At 42.5% G+C, this 24,760-nt stretch overlaps 2 protein-coding genes across 3 annotated transcripts; one reads left to right on the top strand and one right to left on the bottom strand.

Annotated features, from left to right (window-relative positions):
• Nucleotides 1-669: 669 nt before the first annotated feature.
• Nucleotides 670-5,968, top strand: atraid (all-trans retinoic acid-induced differentiation factor). The gene is made up of 7 exons (XM_056294698.1): nucleotides 670-1,062; nucleotides 1,236-1,369; nucleotides 1,591-1,659; nucleotides 3,273-3,344; nucleotides 3,463-3,584; nucleotides 4,287-4,387; nucleotides 4,533-5,968. The coding sequence occupies exons 1-7, from the start codon at nucleotides 919-921 to the stop codon at nucleotides 4,635-4,637; spliced, it is 747 nt and encodes a 248-aa protein (XP_056150673.1). The 5' UTR covers nucleotides 670-918; the 3' UTR covers nucleotides 4,638-5,968.
• A 349-nt stretch (nucleotides 5,969-6,317) lies between these two features.
• Nucleotides 6,318-15,722, bottom strand: eif2b4 (eukaryotic translation initiation factor 2B, subunit 4 delta). 2 transcript variants are annotated; one of them, XM_056294706.1, is made up of 13 exons: nucleotides 15,644-15,722; nucleotides 15,024-15,061; nucleotides 14,732-14,909; nucleotides 14,069-14,236; nucleotides 13,728-13,810; nucleotides 12,880-12,971; nucleotides 12,520-12,634; nucleotides 11,947-12,023; nucleotides 11,631-11,733; nucleotides 11,377-11,504; nucleotides 8,520-8,697; nucleotides 6,978-7,158; nucleotides 6,318-6,707 (listed from the first exon to the last, which is right to left on the bottom strand). In XM_056294706.1, exons 1-13 carry the CDS (start codon nucleotides 15,663-15,665, stop codon nucleotides 6,508-6,510), a joined length of 1,563 nt encoding a protein of 520 aa, XP_056150681.1. In that variant the 5' UTR covers nucleotides 15,666-15,722; the 3' UTR covers nucleotides 6,318-6,507. The 2 variants fall into 2 exon arrangements, with proteins under 2 accessions (XP_056150681.1, XP_056150680.1); XM_056294705.1 differs by having other exon boundaries at nucleotides 6,319-6,707; nucleotides 14,069-14,272.
• Nucleotides 15,723-24,760: the final 9,038 nt, after the last annotated feature.

Here is a 24,760-nt window from a genome sequence, read left to right as displayed (position 1 = left end):
ATGAATCTGGTGGCCCATAGAGAAGCGTTGCAACAATCCTCTGGTGCGAACCATTGTGTTGAACTGCGGGGGGGGGTTGGGGTGGGCGTGTCTTCAAATTCTACAAAATATTGAGCAATTTGAATAATTTCGGTCATTTACTTTCAAATATGCGTACAATTATGGCATAAAATATATTTTGCTGTAATTGTTTTCATCTAGGTGTTTTTGAATTATCTAACGCTGGGCGTTAAAATCACCTACGATATCCACACTTTAATGGTGCCGCCCGGAGTGACAGAAAAGCGTAGTCAAAATTCACTAGATTGCTACCGTCATTAAAAAAAAAAGCCGATCACTTTAAGAAAACATCAACATTTTATTTCAAGTTCATAGCTATTGCAGGGGGAATGGAGCATATATGCTTTACTGTGAGATTTGATAGCCGGACAACACTGTTGTTCAAGGCTGTACAGAAGTTATAGAACCACAAATCGTGCTTAATGGCATAACTGTACCTATACGTAAACACGATTTTAACCACCGATAGGACAATTGAGGGACTTCAAAATATCGCTTTGATTCACATGCTGTCAATTAAACACACTGTCCCGCTTAAGAGCAGACAATTTGATTTGTTTAATATGCGGCGATTATGCGTTGAGACCTGCGCAAACGGAAGTGGTTGAAGGCGCTGGGCGCGTTCCATTACCGACAGGGTTGTTTTTTCTCTCCTTTGTTATTTAGTATTGTCTCCTAAAAAAACAAAACAGCGGTACGACTAAAGACGAAATAGGCCGAACTTAACATGAATGCTAAGGAAAATGCAATTTAAATGTATTGTTACTGGGTAAGCCTAACCTTAACATTTGCAAAAAACATGTAGGCCTACTTGTGGTAGTGTTGGAGTATAGCCGCGTTTACCTCGAATCCCGTCATATGCGGCTCGCTCTGAGTGGCATATCGTCATATGACTTTAAATCGACGAAAATGAGAGTTGGGTGCTTCCAGCTGAAGCCAGCGGCGGTTCTGTTATTCGGTCATTTATTTTTTTACACGAGTTGCCGGTTAACCGAGCTACAGGTAAGTATGATTCAGCTAGGCCTCGTTATATGAAATAGGTCAGTGCGTGCCGGATGGTATATGAGCGTACATTAGCGCATTTTGGGGGGTACATTTGGTCGGCGTCGGTGATTTGAAAGGTGCTATAGTGACATCGTCGTCTATACGTTGTCTTTTTCTTTTTGTTGCTGCAGATCTGTGATCTATGTAACGGGACTGTGCTGAGTGGCACTGCGGTGGCACTGCGGTGCGCCTCATCCGCGGGCCGGATCGGCGGCCGCTGCTGCCTGCAAAATGACAACGCGACCAGCGCTGAATACGTTATCGGGTACGGTGGCGCACGCGTAGGCAACCTGAACTGTTCACGAACAGATGACGAGTTACGACTTGGCACGTAGTTTGGCTGCCAATGCAGTTACGGTCACACGTCCTTAATAACCAACTAATAAAGTTATGAGAACTTCCGACGTTGTTTACGGTCTAATTATAGCCTATTATAGAATTATTGATGTGTTACAATAAGTGTGTTTATCTTTCATTTTTATTCAGGTTGGATCTATCCAATTGCTCGTTAAGTCATGTGGAGGATCTTCAGGGAGCCTCTACAGCTTTGGTTATGTATGTATATTACGTTTCTTATTCTAGAAAATATAGACATAGCCACAGTTACAAACACCTCCTTAGTGGGGACTCAGACAGGCTCAACAGAGTGAGCTCACGTCTGTTGGGTTTGGTCCTGTCATCAGGAATGCAAGTAATGCAATCATTTCAGTCGGTCAAAGATTGCCTATTTATTTAACAACTGCCTCAAAGTAATCCAAAGTAAAACAGATAAGCATTAAATGAATGAATGACACAAAATAGAGGGTTTTTTTATTAAAAGCAAGTCCATGAAGGTAAGTGTGATCCTGATTCTGCAGCATGCAGCCAGTTTGTGGCTGCCAGATTCAAATGTTTGTGACATACTTCACCTACTAGTACAATGAGCAGTGAAATGCTTATTGGCAACTCTGAAATGTGTGCAACATCAGCAGTGTTTTCTGGTTATTACACAAATCAGGGATGTTTAGGGGGTAATAGTACTGTTTCTGAAGGGCATAGGCATACATTAAGAGTGCTGTGAGACTGTTCAAGTCCCTAGGTCTCACATATATATATATCTATTTGGCATCAGAATACAGGCGGAAGGAAGTATTGTGTCAACAGACGATACAGCCAAGTGGGAGGAGGAGGGAAGGATGAAGGGAAAATATCATGTGACTGTCTACTGCTGTGAAGATGCTCATTAAAAAAAAGCGCCCTCTGGCTGCTTCCACAGTCTTAGTTGAGATCTTATTCTGTGATATCCCACAAAACAATCAGCAAGTTGATGAACTGACATCTTGGGGAACATTGCTGTAAATAGGAAAGAAATGTGCCATTGACAGCAGTTAAACTTTATCTTTAGTGTTGATATGAAAAAATAGATTCATCAGTTTGAACACACATAAGTTCAACTTTATTGTCATGTGTATTGGAATGAAATGAAATCCTTGTGCTCCAGCTCTCTGCCTTAACACAAGGGACACAAGGACACAGCCCAAAAAATAGACCTACATAGACTATGTACAAATGAATTCATTCATACATTATATACCCAATATAGAAAAGTACACAATAACACAACAATGTGAAGTGCATATGGGTGTGTCAGCTGTTCAGCAACCTGTGGAAAGACTATTACTGAGACAGGTGGTGTGTGATTTGATGCTCTGGTAACCTTTTTTTAGATGGAAGGAGTGAGAACAGAACATGAGCGGGGTGGCTGGTGTCCTTAATGATGTTTTGGGCTTTCCTTTTGCAGCAAGCGGTGTGAATATTATGAAGTTGTGATAGTGCCTAAACTAACCATAGAAGAGATTAATGCATTCATATATAAAGGTGTCACTTGGCCATACATGAAATTTTGTTCGCATAATTTCATGAACTGTCTTAGCAGGACTATGATACTGATTGCTGGCATTTTTCAGCTCATTTTGAAATCCCCTATATTTGTGTCACTACTGGTGACCTACCTGTTGCCTTGTTACAGTAATTGTTCGTGACTTGACATGCAGTTCAAGGTAATAGTAGTACTAAGTACTATAGTTCATTGCTCTTAAGATGCCTGTAGGTTCGACACACAAATATCTGGATAAAAGTGTCTGCTAAATGTGAAATTGTAAATGTAAATGTAAACTTTTGCCTTGCAGAGACCTCTCACTCAACCCCATCACTAACATCAGTGACTCTGTGTTTCAAGGATTCATTGAGTTAAATTACTTGTAAGTACCATTTAATTCAAGTGAACTGTAATTGATCAAAGGTAGCTTTTTCATACAATGGAATTCATTTTACATGAATGTTTCAGTGACACGTTTCATTTTTCTTTGGTTCTTTGAGAATATTGCCTGTAAACTTAGCATGTCCAGGAGGCAATACATCGTGGGAGAAAGAGGAAATCAGGGGGGGAGAACGTCTTTGTCAAAATCAGAGGAGCTTGTGCAACCAAACTGGGCAGATGTGTAAGTGCCTATGACAGGATTCCCTTTTGGTATTTTTTGGGCTAGTTTTCAGAGTCATTTTTGATTTTGCTTGTTTTGTTATGCATACACATTTACTGTATTCAGAACTGGCCTTATTGAGAAAAGTCCCTCTTTATATATCTTTCATATTTCTGGTCCTTTTTTTCGTACGTCACAAGTAAGTACCACATCATTTCTTCAAGGTGGATGTTTAAATGTGCCTAGGGAGTACCCTGAACTCCGTGAAACTGTATTGTCATTTTTACGCTCCTCTAGAGTAGAATAAGCTGCAAAATACCATTGAACCGGAAATAACATTTGCATAGCACACTTAGAAGTCTCTCATGCACAACCTTAAAGGAGACTTGAAAGTACTTCAGTTAATCTAGCTTCATGAAATTTACCTTTTAACTTGTCCTCATAGACTTTATGCATATTTTTTGAACTGATTCCAACTTTTCTGTCTATTCTGATGTTTTTGTGACAGTCTGTTTATGTGAAAGTTGTTTTACAATGAAACTTCTACTTTTTTTGGCATCATCTTGAGGACTCCCTCTGAGAAGAGATATATCTCAGTGGGACCTTTCTGGCAAAATGAAAGATAAATGAAATAAACATCAGAATACTGTGTATACCATACATAGTGTAGTTACGTCCACCAACTGACTTAACGCCAATCTCCTAACTGTCGACGATCCACAGCCATGAACTGTCCTGAAAACTCGCTCTGTGCTCCCTTTGGCCCTGGTTTCTTTGAGTGCAGCTGTGCTGAAAACTACCATGGCTACAAATGTCTTCGAGAGGTCAGTCCCATCAGCTGTGGCTCGGTCTGCAAGCGGTCATGTAAAAAAAATCAAGAGTGTTATTGTTTCAAAGACTATTTCATTTCATTACTGTTACTGTCGTTAAATTATATCCAAAGAATGCGTTTGATTCTGTCAACTGCAGGGTGAGTTTCCAGCTATCCAGGTGTTTGGGCCTCTTGGGGCGTCCACGGTCCTGATTTCCGTCCTGCTGTGGGTCACACAGAGAAGGAAAGCCAAAACGGTCTGAGGTTGCACTCCCGCCACTGGCTTTATCCTTGGACCCTGCAGGGATGTAATGAATTGAAACTGACCGACTTTTAAGGGAAAATGCTGACATAAGGTCTGGGTTAGCCCCTGGCCTGCATCACAGTAAATCTTTTTATGATTGTTTTACCTTTGCGAGGCAGCTATAGTTTTTATTGGGGAAAAATGTTTTAAACTGACAGTGATAAATCTTGTACAGTAGTATCACGGTGCATTTTTTTTTTTTTTTGGTAAGGAAATGGTATTTGAACAAACATTGCTTTTATGCCAGTTTTAGATGGTATTCCGTTTTTGGCATTGCTAGATTATAACAATACCAATGTATTAATATGTATGTGATTTGTACTTAGTTGAGGTTAAGTTAGGAAAGCAAGAGATTGCAATCGATAGGTTGTTTCTTTTGGGCTTTCCCTTTTACATTAACAGTGCCAAACACTCAGCGTGCAAATATCTAAAATGAACACTGGAACTTCATATTTTAAGAATGTATTTCCTTTTTTTTCTGTGGAGTTTGCCAGATTTGAGCAAGAATTGATTGCACGTGTGCAAACATGTACAAAATGCAAGATTATGATATGAATATAAATCACTGTGAGCTAGAAAGGGTAACACTTGACAGCTTTTTTTTATCTGTAATTATTTAAGGTTTTAATTTCCTCAGAGTGAGCGTCAAAATCAAAAGTTTTGAAAGAGTTGCAGAATCACAGCATTGTATTGTTCAGTTGTGGTCACGTGACATGGGAGCCTCAGTAGTATTTCTCAGTTATGGGATAGTGGTACATTAAATTAATTTTGTCCGTCAGTCTTTGTTTACTAGTAACACATTTGTTTTTAAAATTGTTGCGATGTCAGTATGTGAATGATGCCTGCTATCAAGTGGCGGGCACAAATTTCAAACTGGACAATTCAAACAAATATATCTTTGTTTGAGCTATCCAGAAAACTTTGTGCAGAGGCATTTTTTCCCCCAAAAAGACTTGCAAACAGATTTTACAGAGGTAACTTTTGCCTCCAAAATATTGGAAATTGTCCATCATTAGTGGAGGACATTTACTGTGGATTTTTCTTCACTGTTTGCAAACATAAAAATTAATTAAAGATATCTGTCAAAGGCTGTGTTATTTTACTTCTGAACAACACTTTTTTTTAAGTTATGTTGAAATTAATAAAAGGAAATGGTGACCATACATTGTTTTAACTGCATTGACTTTCTAGAAACAATACGGTCAAGTTAATGTTTTATAATGCACTGTTATCTTAATGATTTAGGATGAATTTATGATTCATTACTTCAATTTGGCAAAATGCTAATGATATCAGATTTCCCCAGCTACATCCTATAATGCTTACTTTGGCAGCTATTAAAAACCAAATCTGATTTTAGCTAGAAAATCACTTGGTGTGATGTTGAGTTCTCAGGAAATAAGCTCCTTTAAAATTAAGAGTTCTTTGTCAAATACACTGGGGCCTTACCAAGTTACAGCAACTGAATGTTGCCTTGCATGGGTGCAATACACAACAGTGTCCTTTTTTTTTTCTCTACATCTTGCCTTAACCTTTGTCTTCCTACTAAATGTTGCAGTATAGTTAGTCACCTTTACAAATTTGACACTGCCTAACCCTGACAAGACTGGTGACAATATTTCTGCAAGTGTCCAATTACAACCACAAAACACGCTGACTCCATTTAAAAAAGCATATGCCATATCAGATATATATTTATTGCATGCCAAAAGCACACTAATGTTGTGTTGTGTGCATGAATGCATGCACACAGACCCCTCATCAGAATGCAGAGACACCCTCTTGACGCGAACCAGATTAGATCAGACCAGATTTTAACTGGAGAGGATTCACTGGTCCACACTTTTGACCCGAAGTACAACAGGGACTGAGGTACATGGAATCATTCCAAGATCTGTGATGACCAAGTCCACAAAATCCGGCGGCGTCACATCATAAACCAAGTTAAGTAGGCCCAACAAGGGCAGCTCCTGCCAGCACTCCAGATGGGTCTTGCCATTCCGAGTCACAATAAGGTCATCAGGGTCATCTGACAGACACAACAAGTCAGTTAGACACTTTCCTGGTCCATTTTACTATGCACATATTGAGGTTTTGTTGAAGCTTTATATCGGTGGCACTGAACCAATATCAATTCATTGATAAACTTGCGTATGCATCAAGTTAATGTTTCCTAAAGTTCTAACTGCATCTAATTTAAAACCTAAGTAGATTCAGGTTAACTAAATAAACAGATGTCTATGACTTTGCTAGTATGACATTAAGGATTCCAGTGAGTCACTGGGTTTTATTTCCATACCAAGTTCATTTGAGACAAAGGAATCTGTCTGCACCCTCTCACAGAACTTGTAGGTCTCACAGCACACCAGCACAGGCACGTTAAAGGCTTTGGCCACCAGCGCTATTTGTGATGTTCCCACACGAGACATCACGTAACCGTTGGCCAGCAAGGCATGAGCACCAAGGAACACTTTTGACACCTATGAGATGAAGGAGTGACTGATTAAATAGGAATAGAATGTGGTGCCTGTAGCATGTTGTACTACAATGTATCTATGTTTCAAGGTGTTTATTTATTTATTTATTTCCCCCCCTATTTTCCCCAATTGTATCCGGCCAATTACCCCACTATCCTAGCTGTCCTGGTCGTTGCCCCACCCCCTCTGTTGATCCGGGGAGGGCTACAGACTACCACATGCCTCCTCCGATACATGTGGAGTCACCAGCCGCTTCTTCTCATCTGACATTGAGGAGTTTCACCAGGGGGACGTAGCGTGTGGGAGGATCACGCGATTCCCCCCAGTTCCCCCCTCCTCCCTGAACAGGCACCCTGACCGACCAGAGGAGGTGCTAGTACAGCGACCAGGACACATACCCACATCCGGCTTCCCACCCGCAGACACGGCCAATTGTGTCTGTAGGGACGCCCGACCAAGCCGGAGGTAACACGGGGATTCGAACCAATGATCCCTGTGTTGGTAGGCAACGGAATACACCACCACGCTACCTGGACACCCATGTTTCAAGAAATTAACACAAAACTACTAGCACAAAGGAAACCTATAGCATGTATGATAGCAAAAAGAATTGAACATTAAGGCTATGGTCACAGATGCTCGAATGCAGGCAAATGACCGTCGCCTGCCAAGCGAAATTAGTATTTTGTCGTGCTGAATGTGGGCATTGCAGGATGTGACACACACGAAAATCAGTTTGCTGGTTTGTAGTCTGTTTGAGTGGTTGTGTTTGCTTGTCACACATGAGCAGTTGTTGGTTTTGCAACAGGTATACGTATGTACACTGAAGTCCAGAGAAAGATAACTGTTTTCACTTAATTGTCTCACTTGTACATGTACAACTTACATTTGTATACTGCGAAATATGAATTAATATTATTAATAACTTTTCCATTTATTTACAGTAAATGTCTTTTCTCCCAACTCACAGCAGCCAGGTAGCATCTCTCTTGTGGGGCAGTTTATAGTTTTCATGGGCAATGTCGTACAATACTGGCTGGTTAGACACAGTGACAATCAAAGTCTCCTCCATCCTGGCTCACTAAGAAAACTACAGCCAAGTGGGGTCAACCACACCCACTTCCTTGCTATTGGTTGAGGCTGCGGATTCGCCGGTCACACGAAGTGAAGACGCAAATTTATTTTGCCACTAGAATCCGAAGTTTTATTCACTCCTTCACTCGCATAGAATGGAAGTGAACAGGAGGTGAATATTTGCCACTGTTAAATTTCGCCCATGTGTGACTGTAACCTAATACAAAAAATGTTAACATCCTGTGTTACCTACTGAGATCCACAAGATAAACTCACAACTGTGCGATTACCTCTGGTAGGATGTAGGACACAGACGAGATGAGGACGTAGGTGCACCTGATGCCTTTCTGGACCAGGCGCCTCACGGCCTCCCTGCCCTCCAGCCGGGGCCTGCTGTCCACCACGATCACACGAAACTGCCTGTCCTTCTCAAAGGCCTCACACAGAATGTGGTTGACCAAGGAGGAGCTGAGCCAAGGGAAGAGGGCAAAAGTAGAGAAAAGATGAGGGACTGTGGTATAAAAAAGAATAAGTGATGGCGAAGGAGAACGAGACAAGAGCCCAAGAGAGAGGGAGAAAGATGGCAGCTGAGAGAGCGAGAGAACGTTATGAAAATGGTTAAGAAGGTGGAATGAACCAGGTCTTGTTGAGGTTAGACAATGGCTTCTTCCTCCCTTTCCCACACCCCCTTGAGGGTTAGGAATTAATATAAACTGATCAGCCAAACCATTAAAACCACCTGGCTAATATTGTGTAGGTCCCCCCTTGTGCCACCAAACCAGCTCTGACACATCGAGGCATGGACTCCACAAGACCTCTGAAGATATCCTCTGGCGTCTGGCACAAAGACATTAGCAGCAGATCCTTTAAGTCCTGTAAGTTGTGAGGTGGGGCCTCCATGGATCGGATTTGTTTTTCCAGCACATCCCACAGTTGCTTGATTGAATTGAGATCTGGGGAATTTGGAGGCCAAGGCAACACCTTGAACTGTTTGTCATGTTCCTCAAACCATTCCTGAACAATTTTTGCAGTGTGGCAGGGTGCATTATCCTGCTAAAAGAGGCCACTGCTATCTGGGAATACCACTGCCTTGAAGGGGTGTACCTGGTCTGCAACATTGTTTAGGTAGGTGGTACATGTCAAAGTAACATCCACATGAATGCCAGGACCCAAGGTTTCCCCGCAGAACATTGCCCAGAGCATCACACTGCCTCTGCCGGCTTGCTTTCTTCCCATAGTGCATCCTGGTGTCATCTCTTTCCCAGGGAAATGACGCACATGCACTTGGCTGTCCACATGATGTAAAAGAAAACATCATTCATCAGACCAGGCCACCTTCTCCGATTGCTCCATGGTCCAGTTCTGACGCTCATGTGCCCATTGTAGGCACTTTTGGCAGTGCACAGGGGTCATCATGGGCACTCTGACCGGTTTGTGTCTACGCAGCCCCATACGCAGTTAGCTGAGAGTGTGTTCTGACACCTGTCTATCATAGCCAGCATTAACTTATTCAGCAATTTGAGCTACAGTAGGTCTTCTGTGGGATAGGACCAGACGGGCTAGCCTTCGCTCCCCACATGCATCAATGAGCCCTGGGTGCCCATCACCCTGTCGCCAGGTCAGTTGTCCTTCCTCGGACCACTTTTGGTAGGTACTGACCACTGCATACCAGAAACACCCCACAAGACATGCCATTTTGGAGATGCTCTAATCCAGTCGTATAGCCATAACAATTTGGCCCTTGTCAGTTACTCAGGCCCTTACGCTTGTCTATTTTTCCTACTGCCAACACACCAACCTAAAGAACTGACCATTTACTTGCTGCCTAATATATCCCTACCCTTGAAAAGTGCCATTGTAATGAGATAATCAATGTTATTCACTTACCTGTCAGTGGTTTTAATGTTTTGGCTGACCGGTGCGTGATGTTCAACAAAAAACAAATAAAGGTGTCATGCAGAAAGTTATAGCTGGGTTGTAATCAGGAGGAACAAACTCTTGAGAAGTTCATGCTTGCAGTACTGCAGTCAAGAGGACACATCCAAAACTAAACACATAAAAAAACGTACATTTTAGGACTATGACTGTGGGCATGTTAGTCTTGAGTAGGCCTGGGCAATAAAATGATAGCAATATGTACCGGCGATAGATACTTCCTAATGGCAATAGGAAAATTGTTCGATAATTTCACTTAAATGCAAACGACCATGAAAGCACATAATGAATATGCGTGCTCTCTCCCTGGCTCATAAACAGCCTATCATATCCCTTGATAATGGAAAGTGTTACGAGTGTCATGCAAACTGTCAATCATCAACAGGTGCGTGTTCAGTTGCACCATTAAAATGTGACACAACAGAAACAGCACGGAGTGAGAAAATGAGTGCAGACAGTGAGAAAATTGTTGATAAACAAAGGACAGGTAAGCGCACCAGTATGGCTTCTTTTTTTTTTCTTTTTTTTAAGTCTGACCCATATCAGAACACCATGGTGGTTAAATTCAAAGTAAGGTGGTTAAATTCAAAATAAAGTGTTAAATTCAACCTTTTTTCTCCTGGTCTTTATTCAAAATAGGTCATTAAAAATGATCAATAATTATGTCTGGGTGTGGGAAGCCGGATGTGGGTATGTGTCCTGGTCGCTGCACTAGTGCCTCCTTTGGTCAGTCAGGCCGCCTGTTCAGGGAGGAGGGGGAACTGGGGGGAATAGCAGGATCCTCCCATGCACTACGTCCCCCTGGCAAAATTCCTCACTGTCAGGTGAAAAGAAGCGGCTGGCAACTCCACATGTATCAGAGGAGACATGTGGTAGTCTGCAGGCCCTCCCTGGATTGGCAGAGGGGGTGACCAGGATGGCTCGGAAGAGTGGGGTAATTGGACGGTTACAATTGGGGAGAAAAGAGGGGGGGGGGATGCCCAAAAATAAATAAATGATCAATTATCAATAAGTATACATCTGGAAATTGTTGTGTTGTTATTCTATGTTAAGTACACTGAGAGAGCCATGAAATCAGAGTCAAATGCCATGTATGTACAAACCTACATGGTCAATAAACTTGATTCTGAAGCATCGATAGACTGAAATGAAACATTTTATCGTGATACATTTTTCAGCTATATCGCCCAGCCCGAGTTTTGAGCGTCTTACCATCCATACACTAGGATGACATCTCCATTACTGATCTTCTCTATGGCGTACTTGGAGATGGCTTTAGCAGCAAGAGTGATCTTCACTTCAATGTAGCCATCTATGCGTGTCTGCAGTTTGCTCTTGGCCTAGAATGTGAGAGAATGAACTTTGTAAAGCAATGGAAATCCAGTCTAGACCATTGAGGATAGTATGTTGGTAACTTCCATAATGTCTTTGTGATATGGAAAGGGAAAAACAGGTGTGAAAATAACCTCCTCTTCTTTCCATTGACTAGGTATATTGGAGATCTCCTTTTTGATGTATTTGATTGCGTTACCCATGCTGGCCGATAGAGGGCGACACTGGTTCAAAAAACTGGAAGACGATAAAAAGGTTGGACGTAAGTATACTTCAAATCTTTATATGTGCGGTTTTAACTATATTAATTAGGTAGTAAATCAAGGATAGGTATAAGTGACACCCTTTAATTCTTGCAACATTAACTTTCCCGATCAGTTCCTATCAAAAGTCACTGCAGCGTGTTGACAGCGATATTTCGTAAGATTCCATGTCAAAGCCGTTCTGTACCTGATGTAGGGTTTCAGTTTATTGACCAGGTCTCTAGACAGCTCCTCATTAGGAGGGGTAGTATAGTCCCTAATGACCTGGGGAGACAGAACAACTGCAATGAGTTCATTTACTTAAATGAGTCTACACTGAAAATTGATTCGCAATTCAAGTTAAATCACCCCCATATTTCTAAATACTCCCATTGACCCCCGGAGAAATACTATTACCCTAACTGTTAAAATCTAACTTCCCGTGTTTCCTGGCTTGTGAAAGAGAAAAGGTAACAGGACTCTGCACCAACTAAAGTTAATGTAAAGCTAATCAATCTGATAATGTTTCAATAAGTGAGGGTTATAAAATGATACTTGAATGTTAAGGTATGTCTGTCACTGTGACAAGTATATTCAATTTGTTCAACATTGCCATGACAAAAACAAACAAAATAAAGCCACAAATTACAAACGGATAAATGTATGGGATAATGCAACCACTTTTGATACAGCAACCCTTATTTTTTTCATGTGACATCTGTGAGAAAGTAAAAAAAAATGAGAGAAGACTTTTTTTTTTTAAGAATGTCTGGGAATGTACCTCTTTGAAGGCATGCAGAAGTGCTACAGAGCGAGCGTTGGATCCTGCCACAATGCCCTGGGAATACTGTAGACCCAGTCGCACAATAGCTGGGTGTATCACTGCAGAGGGAATGCTACCGCAGGCAAAAAAATATTCCATAAACAAATAATCTGGATTACACTGAAGAATGTGGACATGGGTGAACATGGATTACGATTCGCAAACACTTCATTTTCTATCAAGAACGATAACGCTGAACCATGAGAATAAACAAACAGTTTAAATAAACACATGAATTGTTACTTTATGAACAGATGTTTTTATGTTGTAAAAATACTTAATTCTCTGACATCCATACAGCAGTCTTCACAAGATTACCTGAGTTGCTGTGTGAGAGGGGCTTTTCGACTGTATTGGTGGAGGTGAGAGAACAGGCTGACTTTGTAGCCATAGTCTGATCGCAGTGGGATCTGAAATTGAACACATTATGTTCCAGTTTCACATAATGTTCCAAGCAATTCAGCAGTCATTGAATTACAAGGTTAACGACTGGAGCCACCACTAATGTGACAAAGCCTGGGGGGGGGGTATTCGTAGATACCCATATAATTAAGGTTTTATCTTTGACATGTGGATATGCTCCAAATACTCTAGAATTAAATTGCAAATTATGATAACTGTCCTCTGGCTCTACAAACACAAACTCCAACAGGTTACCAGTGTGGACTATGACAAATAAGAACACAAAAATACTCCACAGCAACCAGCCCACTGTTATAAATACACACAGGGAGCACACAAGCCAAAAAAAAGGAGACAGGAAGTCATCTACACCTGGAATAACTCTAATAAATACCGTTTTCCTCAACCAATATGTATACTTCTTGCGTACTTTAAGATGATAGAGACGTGACAATGTCAGAATGTAATCATGAAAATCAACTGGCAGACAAAACAAAACTTTTATAGAACTCAACACCACACGATTCAGGCGAAGCAGGGTGTTGACACCCAATACCTTTTTAGTGGTGCTGTGCATTGGTGTCTGAAAGAGACGTTAGGTACAAACACATGCAGTAAGGAACTACAGTAGGTTGGTTAGCACTGGAAATGAAAGCGATGTTTCACTGAATTTAGCAAAACCCATATGTCAATGCAAGCAGCACGCAAATAGTCAAAGCCTTTTTTAAAGCAAATGACTGAACTGACAATATAAAGTGCCTAACCTGTTGCCTTTCCAGCTTCTTGGCAAGTTTTTTCAAAACCTCTGGGTTGTCCACCTGGATATGCTCTGGAAGCCTCTTTACAGCTGCAAATAAATTGTTATCTAAAAATAAACTTCACAAAGTAAACTGAATATGTATCTCTTTCACAATGTTGATTTATCACTACAATATGTATTAATATGTAAGATTAAAGATGCTGTAAATAAATACTAGGAACCTTTTAGCACCTAACAGATATTCTCAGTTTATACTACTGTACAGAATAAGGTGAACTATGATATCAGCTGGTTTTCTGAAGTGCAGTCCCTAGGGCTGGCCTGATCACCTCTCTATTACAGTACCTGACTGCAGCTCATTAGGTGGTGCCTTGGGTTTGCTGGTGGTGCCCTGTTGACCCCCCTCTCCCTTCTTGCTTTGTTTGGAGGCCCGCTCAGCTTCTTGTCGAAGTCTCCGTTCTGCCTTTAACTCTGCTTTACTCTTAGTGGGCTTGTCTGCCGGGGCTGGGGCTTCTGAGGCAGTAACAGGGACCGATGCAGCAGCAGGCGCTGCCGAGGGAGGCGGCAGAAAAAAGCAACAACAGACAACATCATTGGCCAAGGTCAAGAGAAGAAATGGTCAAAGACAAATGACAGAGAGCACTTTTCCTTGACCGCAGTAATAGCAAATTAAACCTTTAGACAAAGCATGGGCAGTTAGCAAGGCTTGGCCAAACTGGAAAGCATATCGCAAATCAAGTTTATAAGATGCAACTGTTGTCATAAGTGAAGCTGCAGTTGATATACGACATTAAAAATATTTTTTGCAATTATTTTTAACTAACAGGTAACAAGATATTAATCTTGACATTAAAATCTGAGGTTGGGTAATAATTAAAGGACAGAAACTCATAAAAAGTTTAGTTCTCAGCAGGTGGAAAAAAAAGGATATTAGAGCACCCTCTTGTGTCAGAATCTGACCTGAAGCCAGGTGTCCAAAAATGTGAGAAATTCACAAACTAGGGGCACCTTTTTGTGTTGGGGGTTGCTTAGCTGGTTGCGAGGCTGGGGATGAAGTGACAGGCGTCTTTTCTTTCTGTCTCTCTGAAGTAACCTTGTCATCCTTTTTCTCTTTGATTTTCTTCTGTTGTTTCTTCTCTTTTCTAAGTCGTTGCTTCTCCTCTTTGGTCAGCTCTTTACCTTCATTCTGTGCATGTCAATGGTAAAGGTGAAGACTGAATTTCATAAACAATACACATAAGAAGTCTAGGTTTATAGCAGTTTGGTCTATTTCAAAACCCAGCACTCAAGGTATACTGACCTTAACACGAGCAATTTCATCTTTTCTGTCAAGTCCATCTGCAAAGCAAACAAAGGATGAGTTTCTCAGCTGAACATCGGTGTTGCAAATCGTCGAATAACTCCAATAATCATTCGGTGATCGTCATACACTATGTTTTGCATCTTGAAGCCTGGGTAGGAGTGGGTGACAAGGTTTTTTTTTTAAATCTAGCTGGCAGCCACAGGTCAGATATGTTAAGTGCAATAATAAACCTACTTTGCTTAGCATCTTGCCAACTCTGCCGGTTAGAGAACCGGTTCGCCAGATATTCGTTGGATTTACTCCAAATACCTTCCTATGTTGATTGTTAATTGCTGATTGTTAATTGCTACAAAACCATGTGAACGGATGATGCAATACAATTCAATAGCAGCCCACACCACGACCTCCTCCACCGCCGCTCATCTCTCGCAACTTAACTTGCGATGCTAACATTAGCTGTGGCTAGCATCTGAAATAGACTTAACAGCCAAGCCAACGAGCCTCCAAGATACAAACACAGGCTTTAGTCTTTTTTTATCCTTTATATCGTCCACATAGAAAAAGCAAATGACTGGGAGACACAGTAACGTTAAGCTATCATTCCTCTCCAGACTCACCTGTCACTTCACTGTCGGCCATGTTTACGACAGCGCTTCACTTCCCCCTTCTCTCTCTCTCGCTTGCAGCAAGCTGAGCGGCACCAGTGTCAGAATTATTTTATATCGCCCTCTTGCGGATTAAACAGGTGTCGCTGCTAGTACTGCGACTAGTCAGTAGAATATTTCCAATTTTTTTTTCTTATATGATGCTCTTCTTTGTTGAAACGTTTTGTAACCCAAAGCTGTATAGTTTTATTTCATACTCTTTGTTCCCCCTGTGGCTTTTTTTTTTACTGGGATATGCCTCTCATTCCTCATCATATCGACTGGTAATATCACGCCATCCCCTTCAGTCTGTCTGTATTGAGTCAATGAAGACGTCTAGTAAATCAGGCGTGCTTTCACTCCGCTGACGGGGAGATGCAAGAGGCTGCATTTATTTATTCATTTATTTACTGGTGTAAGACAGCGGGTCTACAGTGGCTGTCCTTATGGAAATCCGTAAGATTTTCTCGGTAAATTATTCTCGAGAACTTTTATACCACACCTGCTGCATTTTGGACGATGCTTGTAGTATATGTAGGCCTATAGCTTCAGACTAGATTTGCGCTGTCCATGGTTCTGAGTGGGATTGTCAGACTCAAAAACGTGTATTTGAAGTTTTCCATGGGCTCTGTTCTGGTTCATCTCTTCCTATTAAATCAATAAGTTTGTCTTAACGGAACAGACTTGCCGGCTCTCAATAAGCATCACTGCCAGAATGAAAGATACAAAAAAGGCCATTTCTTTTTCGTGTAAACGATTTCTGAATCATAGAAATAAACAAGAGGATACATTTTCATCTCTTCAAATTCACAGGTGTCACCTTAGAGCAAGGGTAGATAGATACACTTTAACTTTATTTGCATTGTACCTTTCATACATGAAATGCCTCTCAAAGATGATAAGCCTTGATAGGATCACCATTGCCAAGACCCATATTTTCTGCATTAAAAGAAGCAGTGTCCTCGGTGCGGCTGCTGAATAGAAGTCTTTTCGTGTAGGCCTATAGGCCTCTCATCGCAGTTTTTCAGTTTAATGAAAGTTTATATAGCCGAAGTCCAACAGATGGACATACAACAGCATAATCAGTAGATAGATAACTGTTATCTAAATTGTTAAATATAATAGCTCATGTTTCTGTGTGTTGACTTATCATTTGAATGCATCATCCACAATTTTATTTCGATTTGTGATGGGGGTTGACAAATGTTGATGTTAATTGTTGTTTTGCCAAAACGAGACTGATTCAACTTACACTCAAAACATCTTAAACACCTCAGTAGCTTCATTTCATTTCCACTACAGAGAATGAATACAAAAAAAACGAAATGTAGGGAGAGACAGGTGCAGAAAAAATGGAATAAGAATAATATGCATTAAAAACGAGATAAGGTTTCATTATTGTTTTATTTGCTTTGCGGACATACATTTTCACACCACAAACTAAGTAACCAAATAAAAGAACCCACCCCCCACCCCTAAAAAAAAAATTACAACTGAGCAAACACAGGCATTATTTTACACCAAAAGGCTCAATGCATACAGCATTGCAACATCACTCTGACTCTCGTCCCCGCCGGTGTCTGCTGACTGAATTCACGACGCAGTAGCTGGTTGAAGGGGACCAAACCTCACAGAAACACCTGACTTGGTTCCGTTTGACCAGCCACAGCAAGGCGTGTTGCTTCAGCTGCGAGAGGGGAGAGCAAGAGAGAGAGAGAGAGAGAGACAGGGTACTAAAAAGAATAGAAACGAGGGGAGACAGGGCCCGGGGTGTGGAAGCGAGGGGGGAGGTGAAAAAGAGAGAGGGAGAAGAAGACACCCAGAAGGTGGACAGAGGAGTCACGTATGAGCGGCTGTGACATCACGTCCTCTTCGGCCTTACCTGATGGAAGAAAAAGGGGAAGGAGAGGGGGGAGTGAAAATGGGTGAGTCTGTCAGTACAAAATCTGGCGAACATCAATCATGACGGCCGTGTGGAGAGACAACAGAACACCCTACATAATGAAATGACAGATTGGACCATCACCGGCACCGTGATGACTTGGAAACAGGTGTCTCGATGTTACCGAGCAAATTAGGTCTATTTACAGGACGCCAACAACCAGTCAATTTCCCCGTTTCCTTCCACACCCAGCCTAGCTAACCTTAACTCCCAATGACAGTTTCATAAACTGGCCCCACCTCTCCCTGTCTCACCCCCCCCCCCTTACTCTCTCTCTCTTCTCCCCTCCTTTTTTTTTTGAAAGCCCTCTGGTTGCTATAATGGGTGACAGCTGTGCTCTGTCAATCCCCCTTGACTGTCAGCAGTTGGGGCAGGGCCGAATTTTTCCCAAGTGGTCCCTCAGACCCTTTCGGTGGCCCTGAGAGAGCCAAGCTAACTGCGCACGTGCCTGGAGCGAAGGAGTGTACAAGAGGAATGGGTCATCACCTGTTGTCTCAAAAGAGAGGCCACACACATAAACACCCCAAACACGCACGCGCACTCACACACACACACACACACACGTGCACGCTCACACACATGCACACACACGCACATGCATATGAACACATGCACACACACACACACGCACACGCACACACACACACACGCACACGCGCACACACACACACACACACACACACACACACACACACACACACACACACACACACACACACACACACACACACATAAATTGGGCAGATACTGCTAAAATATCCCTCATCTTGATAATAGGCATTCAGTCGAAAGCTAAACATTGAGACAGTCAGCATTGACTCCTGGTGTTGTGATGCTCTAGTCCCCCTGTAACCACACACTTCCTTACATTCCATAACTGGTGTATTCATATGGGGATATAAGGAAGCATGTATTCACATGGGGCAACAACTGGATTCACTGCTGCTCAGACACAAAGCACCCTTTCATAGCTTCAGTTGCAGCATAGCGGGAGCAACCGGCTTAACAATGGTTAACTGTGACAGAGCGGGAAAAGGATGAGGCCGAAGACAAAATGTGGGACCATGGTCTGCTCGTATGGGGTTAAGAAATGAAAACTTCCACTTAATAAATGGATGGATTTAAACTAGTTTGTGCAGCAACTTGGGGTTCATTCAGTTATATCTATCTTGTATTTGTAAGCAGCGAGAAGAACCTCTGCCGCGGGTAAATAGAAAAGATGATTATAGCCATATCTAAAATGTAAGCTCAGTGTGGCTGAACTCCAGGGTGCAGACCCGCAAAATGCAAAGCAGGCTTCTTGGGTCAGTGCTACCCATGGTGGTTGACCATCTGTCCCTCATGGTAACTTCAGCCATGTGTGTCCAAATAATTCTGAAGGGTGAGGCAAAGACTGACTACCGGCACACAAAGGTCATGATCCATGTTATTCCCTAAACACCGTAGTGTGTCGCACCAAGTCATTCCTCCCCCCCAACAACGGGATATAAATACCTGATACAAAACCGTTGTAAGAGTGACAGTGATAATCAGTGAGATATCGTCAACATCCCTGGTAGATGTCACTGTTGCTTCTATTGCAAGAACCAAGACAGCATATTTGAATTATTTTTGAGCTTGAATGTACCACAAAACCACTTTTAACTTACCTTAACTACATTTCGATGTGCCTGGATCCTCGTCTCCCGTCACAGGTAGTCGGCGTTTCCATTGCGGTTGAGATGGACAGCGTCAGTCTAAGTCCTACCAGCAATAGCTTTTCCTACTTAACTGCAACTCTCAGTTCAGCCAAAGAAACCTGATCACTGTTATGTCGCACAACCAGCCTGGAGCCATTTGACCAGAAGAATGAGTAACACGTATGTGGCGATTAAAGACAAACTGTGATGCCTCCTCTGAGAGACACACTTCCAAGTAACCAGATATCCTGCTGCACCCTGTTCCCACATAACACCTCAGCTTTTCCCCACCTGACAGAGGCGTCATGCCCGGCCGGAGTGTGTCGGTTCCATCATAAAAACCAAAACACACCTCCTAGCAAACCAACAACCCAGTTTCCTCACGCGGCAAATCAAAGGAGCTGATTACATGAAAGCCGAGTGCCCAAGTCCAGAATAGGACAAGGACTCTAAAGCTGATTGCATCTAGGCGACTTTAGGCTGGACAGAACAATTTCACTTCTAAGACTCGCTCGTAACGTCTGATTCGTCGCTGTTAGCCAATTCGCTAACGCTAACCATTTGCCAAATAGCAAGAATGAGTTTAATCTCTGTTATGAAATGAAACTGTTTAAAACTACAGACTTATAAGGAAAAGCTGTCGCCAGACTTCTGCGTATCCTAAATGGTGATCTGCACCCAGAGCTAAAGCTGATAGACTAACCTTCTCCCCGTCTTTTGGAGTGAGCCCGAATGACCCCGCCAAACTTGATAAACTACCCCCTCCCCACCCCTGCTCCTACGAAGCATGTCTCAGCTTCACCCCGATTCTCCTTCCTTCCTCTCCTATCCTTTCCTCTCCTTTCCCCTCCTCTTCTCTCCTGCGGTGTGGCATGGTGAACCATCCTCCTCCAGATCTGGCCCGGTGAATTGTGCCCAGAACAGGCCTTGGAGACCGGCCTTTTCTATCCCGCCGGGCGTGCCCCCCTCCAAAGCGGCCTCCCACCTGTTGGTGTCCTTTAGAAGCCCCGGGCCTCTCCTGCACCTCCTGTCCGGCCCAATCAGGGCCCTGACAGGGGGGAGCCAGTCTGTGAAATCACACCTCTCAGCTGTTCACACTGGGCTCGAGACACCCTACACCCCTGCCGTTCTTCTGAGCAGCCCCCACCCCACAACCCCCCCTCCTTCTCTCTTTTACACCGAATGTCAATGGCTTCTTTTTGGAAAAAAAAAAAAGAGCGAGCGAGAGAGAGAGAGTGAGGGAGGGAGAGAGCAAGGGAGGGAGAGAGTGAGGGAGGGGGAGCGCAAGGGAGGGATAGAGGGAGAGAATGGGTACAGGGAAACAACTGCGCTAAGGGCTTGTTTTATTGGTTTGGGGTACAGTCAGAACAGCAGTTACAGCAGTCCCTATAGGTCACAGCTGAAACGAAGGTTGAATTTCACCCTAATTTGGTTTCTGGGGGGGTTCTCTAGGATAGCACCGTTCTTCCAACGTCTAACACTTTGACAAAAATGACTTTTCCTGTTGTCAAACTGCACGGCGCTGTGCAATAAAGTGTTTAGCCTTGCACCAGACGACACTTCAATGCCTTTTTCATTATTTTTAGCAAAGTCTGCTTAACGTGGACATCCACAAAACGGAAATGTGAGGGCATATCCATTTAAAGCAACGCTATTCGGGGAAATGGCCCTTATTTTACGTGGTTGCAGAAGAGAAGGAGATAGGCCACCAAACACAACAGCAACAATTCCACTATAAAACGTGGCTGATCTTTCAATAATTTCTGGAGCGCAAACCTCTGTGACTGGAGCGCCGCTTGTGATATACGAGGGGTGAAAATATTTTCTACGGGTGTCTTTGTGACTCCATAAAAAAACAAGCAATAAATTCTCCTTTGGCCACCTGGTTGCTTGTAATGGTGGCCGAAATAATTTTACAGCCCTTACAAAACAGCAGTAAATGTAAAAAATGTATATCAGTTAAGTTTAACATAAAAATGCGCAAGTTGAAAAATAATCTCGACGGCTATGATGCGCTGTTGCCAAGCAGATACAGAACAGCACAGCAACTGCAGCAACAACATCAGCAACAACAACAGCAGGTAGCCTGGGTTTAGTTTGCTGAGCACCTCAACGGTTAAGCGTCTCTGGATGCAGATACCTTTCTTAACTCCATATATGACTGGTTTTGTAGCATCTGTGTGGCCATACAGTGATTACCCACAAGGACCAGCAGCTCCAGCTGTAGAGGCAAGCGGGCCGAGCTCAGGGGTTCATTTTCCTCTGCTGCAAGCACAAGCCGCTCCACTAAGGTCAACACCTGTGGTCTAAAATCAGCGCCCGGGCGTTGGGTGCGATAGGAACCCGGGCCTCATTCACAGAAAGCTAGAGCTCAGAGATGGGGGGACTTATATTGAAACCCAACGCTCTCGCTATTTTAGAGGCACTCATCGTCCACAAATAGCACCCATTGCATCTTTGTAGCTTCCCGTTTCTCTCCTCCACAGGATGTCGTCTAAATTCGACAGTTGTTCAATATTTCCCATGGCAATGAGCCAGGGTGTATCACAAATGCAACATTTCCACTAATGTCAGCTATGTCGCACGGCCTTGCCAGATATATATCTGGGTGCTGGGGACTATCGAATGTCTTTTGTCGCTGATTAAATTCCTGGCCATTTACACCGGACACAATTGTTAAGACACAAATGATAATCCCACTGTCTCTTTTCACGTGACAGCTGTGGCCTGGGTGGTAGGCCGCCGATTTGCTCGTGATATTGTGACATGCAGAGAGGTTTCCTTATTTAACGCAAAGATACTTCCAATCTTCTGGGACTGTTCTGTCATGTAATACGCAGCATGCAAACCATATAGAGTTACTCACTGAAAGTGGAGTTTTTTTTTTCTTCTCCCAGTTATACCTCAATTTTATTTTTTGAATTTCCGGACATTAAATTGAGTCTAGATGGATCAGTACCAACAAATTTGCAAAATCCTCTTTACTGCAAGTATTTTCGAAATTTGATTTCATTTGATGCTTTCTTTGTGAATCCACACATATTTTTTTCCCTTAAATTTCATCCCTTCACCAATTCATCGAGGTTGCCCAGAACTAGGCCAAAGAAAGGAGATCTGCAGTTGACCAGTGTGTTAGCCCCAAATTGGGTCAGCGGGGTTATTTTTATCTCATGTTCGCATACCGGAGCCCCCGTTTGCTAATCACTTTGTTCCTCTCTGTCAGATCCATTTGCCCACTTCGCCAAGACCCTCCGCTCATGAGCGGGTCAAAACAAGACTTTGTTAGCGAGAGGATATCATTTCTCTTGGGACAGCAGGTAGACGTTGGACTAAACCCGGATCAGCTTCCCCAAAAGTGACTAACATCGATTCTCATAGTATAAATAAAACGGCAGCTGATACCGGACCAGGTCCTGCTGTCTAGATAGGACTGCTTTGACACACAGGATGGAATAACCTAACGGCCCAACCCGCACCCCTTACCGGAAATACCCTGCGGGATGTGTAAGACACCGTCCCGCTTATTGTATTTCATACAACAACAAATATCTTACTTACTTAGATATATTTTTGATGTTGTTCTGTGATTGAAAGATATGTACACTGATAGACATTTTGAGGAGCGTTCTCAGCATCAGTAACGTCCCTGTTCTTTTTCTTTTTTTTTCTTTTTTGAAAGAAACCCTTGAGGTGTTCAACAATTTGTACGTTATCTAAGCCAGGGGTTCCCAACCTTTTTTGGCTTGTGACCCCACTCTGAAGTCGCAACACTCTAGTGAGCCCAGACATTCTAAAATTACCCTAGAATTAATTTGTTGCAAGAAAATGTTCATTTTAGATCACATTTAGGCTCTACCCATGACAATTCTGTATATTTATTATGTATTTTATGTATTATGATTGTTGTCTCTTCTTTGTGATCATTTTTTTTATTAGTCATCTACTTTTTCCCCAACACAAGACAATGCAAACACAAAACAAAAACGGAAAAAAACATACAAAAATTACACATACATACATACATACATACATACATACATACATACATACATACATACATACATACATACATACATACATACATACATACATACATACATACACTACCGTTCAAAAGTTTGGGATCACCCAAACAATTTTGTGTTTTCCATGAAAAGTCACACTTATTCACCACCATATGTTGTGAAATGAATAGAAAATAGAGTCAAGACATTGACAAGGTTAGAAATAATGATTTGTATTTGAAATAAGATTTTTTTTACATCAAACTTTGCTTTCGTCAAAGAATCCTCCATTTGCAGCAATTACAGCATTGCAGACCTTTGGCATTCTAGCTGTTAATTTGTTGAGGTAATCTGGAGAAATTGCACCCCACGCTTCCAGAAGCAGCTCCCACAAGTTGGATTGGTTGGATGGGCACTTCTTGCGTACCATACGGTCAAGCTGCTCCCACAACAGCTCAATGGGGTTCAGATCTGGTGACTGCGCTGGCCACTCCATTACCGATAGAATACCAGCTGCCTGCTTCTGCTCTAAATAGTTCTTGCACAATTTGGAGGTGTGTTTAGGGTCATTGTCCTGTTGTAGGATGAAATTGGCTCCAATCAAGCGCTGTCCACTGGGTATGGCATGGCGTTGCAAAATGGAGTGATAGCCTTCCTTATTCAGAATCCCTTTTACCCTGTACAAATCTCCCACCTTACCAGCACCAAAGCAACCCCAGACCATCACATTACCTCCACTATGCTTAACAGATGGCGTCAGGCATTCTTCCAGCATCTTTTCATTTGTTCTGCGTCTCACAAACGTTCTTCTTTGTGATCCAAACACCTCAAACTTGGATTCATCCGTCCACAACACTTTTTTCCAGTCTTCCTCTGTCCAATGTCTGTGTTCTTTTGCCCATCTTAATCTTTTTCTTTTATTGGTCAGTCTCAGATATGGCTTTTTCTTTGCCACTCTGCCCTGAAGCCCAGAATCCCGCAGCCGCCTCTTCACTGTAGATGTTGACACTGGTGTTTTGCGGGTACTATTTAATGAAGATGCCAGTTGGGGACCTGTGAGGCATCTGTTTCTCAAACTAGAGACTCTAATGTACTTATCTTCTTGCTCAGTTGTGCAACGCGGCCTCCCACTTCTTTTTCTACTCTGGTTAGAGCCTGTTTGTGCTGTCCTCTGAAGGGAGTAGTACACACCGGTGTAGGAAATCTTCAATTTCTTAGCAATTTCTCGCATGGAATAGCCTTCATTTCTAAGAACAAGAATAGACTGTCGAGTTTCAGATGAAAGTTCTCTTTTTCTGGCCATTTTGAGCGTTTAATTGACCCCACAAATGTGATGCTCCAGAAACTCAATCTGCTCAAAGGAAGGTCAGTTTTGTAGCTTCTGTTACGAGCTAAACTGTTTTCAGATGTGTGAACATGGTTGCACAAGGGTTTTCTAATCATCAATTAGCCTTCTGAGCCAATG

Source organism: Lampris incognitus, chromosome 15, assembly GCF_029633865.1.
Source record: "Lampris incognitus isolate fLamInc1 chromosome 15, fLamInc1.hap2, whole genome shotgun sequence".
Lineage (NCBI taxonomy): Eukaryota > Metazoa > Chordata > Actinopteri > Lampriformes > Lampridae > Lampris > Lampris incognitus.
Note: the sequence above shows the minus strand (reverse complement) of the source record. Positions and strands in the feature narration are given on the sequence as shown.

Excerpts from the sequence above, each read along its gene's own strand:
- atraid (XM_056294698.1), top strand. The coding sequence starts at position 919 with ATGCGGCTCGCTCTGAGTGGCATATCGTCATATGACTTTAAATCGACG. Across the intron at positions 1,660-3,272 it reads GCCTCTACAGCTTTGGTTAT|AGACCTCTCACTCAACCCCA; the intron begins GTATGTATATTA and ends TTTGCCTTGCAG. Across the intron at positions 4,388-4,532 it reads GCTACAAATGTCTTCGAGAG|GGTGAGTTTCCAGCTATCCA; the intron begins GTCAGTCCCATC and ends TGTCAACTGCAG.
- eif2b4 (XM_056294705.1), bottom strand. The coding sequence starts at position 15,665 with ATGGCCGACAGTGAAGTGACAG. Across the intron at positions 7,159-8,519 it reads TGTCCTACATCCTACCAGAG|GTGTCAAAAGTGTTCCTTGG; the intron begins GTAATCGCACAG and ends TTCATCTCATAG. Across the intron at positions 6,708-6,977 it reads CTTTGTCTCAAATGAACTTG|ATGACCCTGATGACCTTATT; the intron begins GTATGGAAATAA and ends TGTGTCTGTCAG.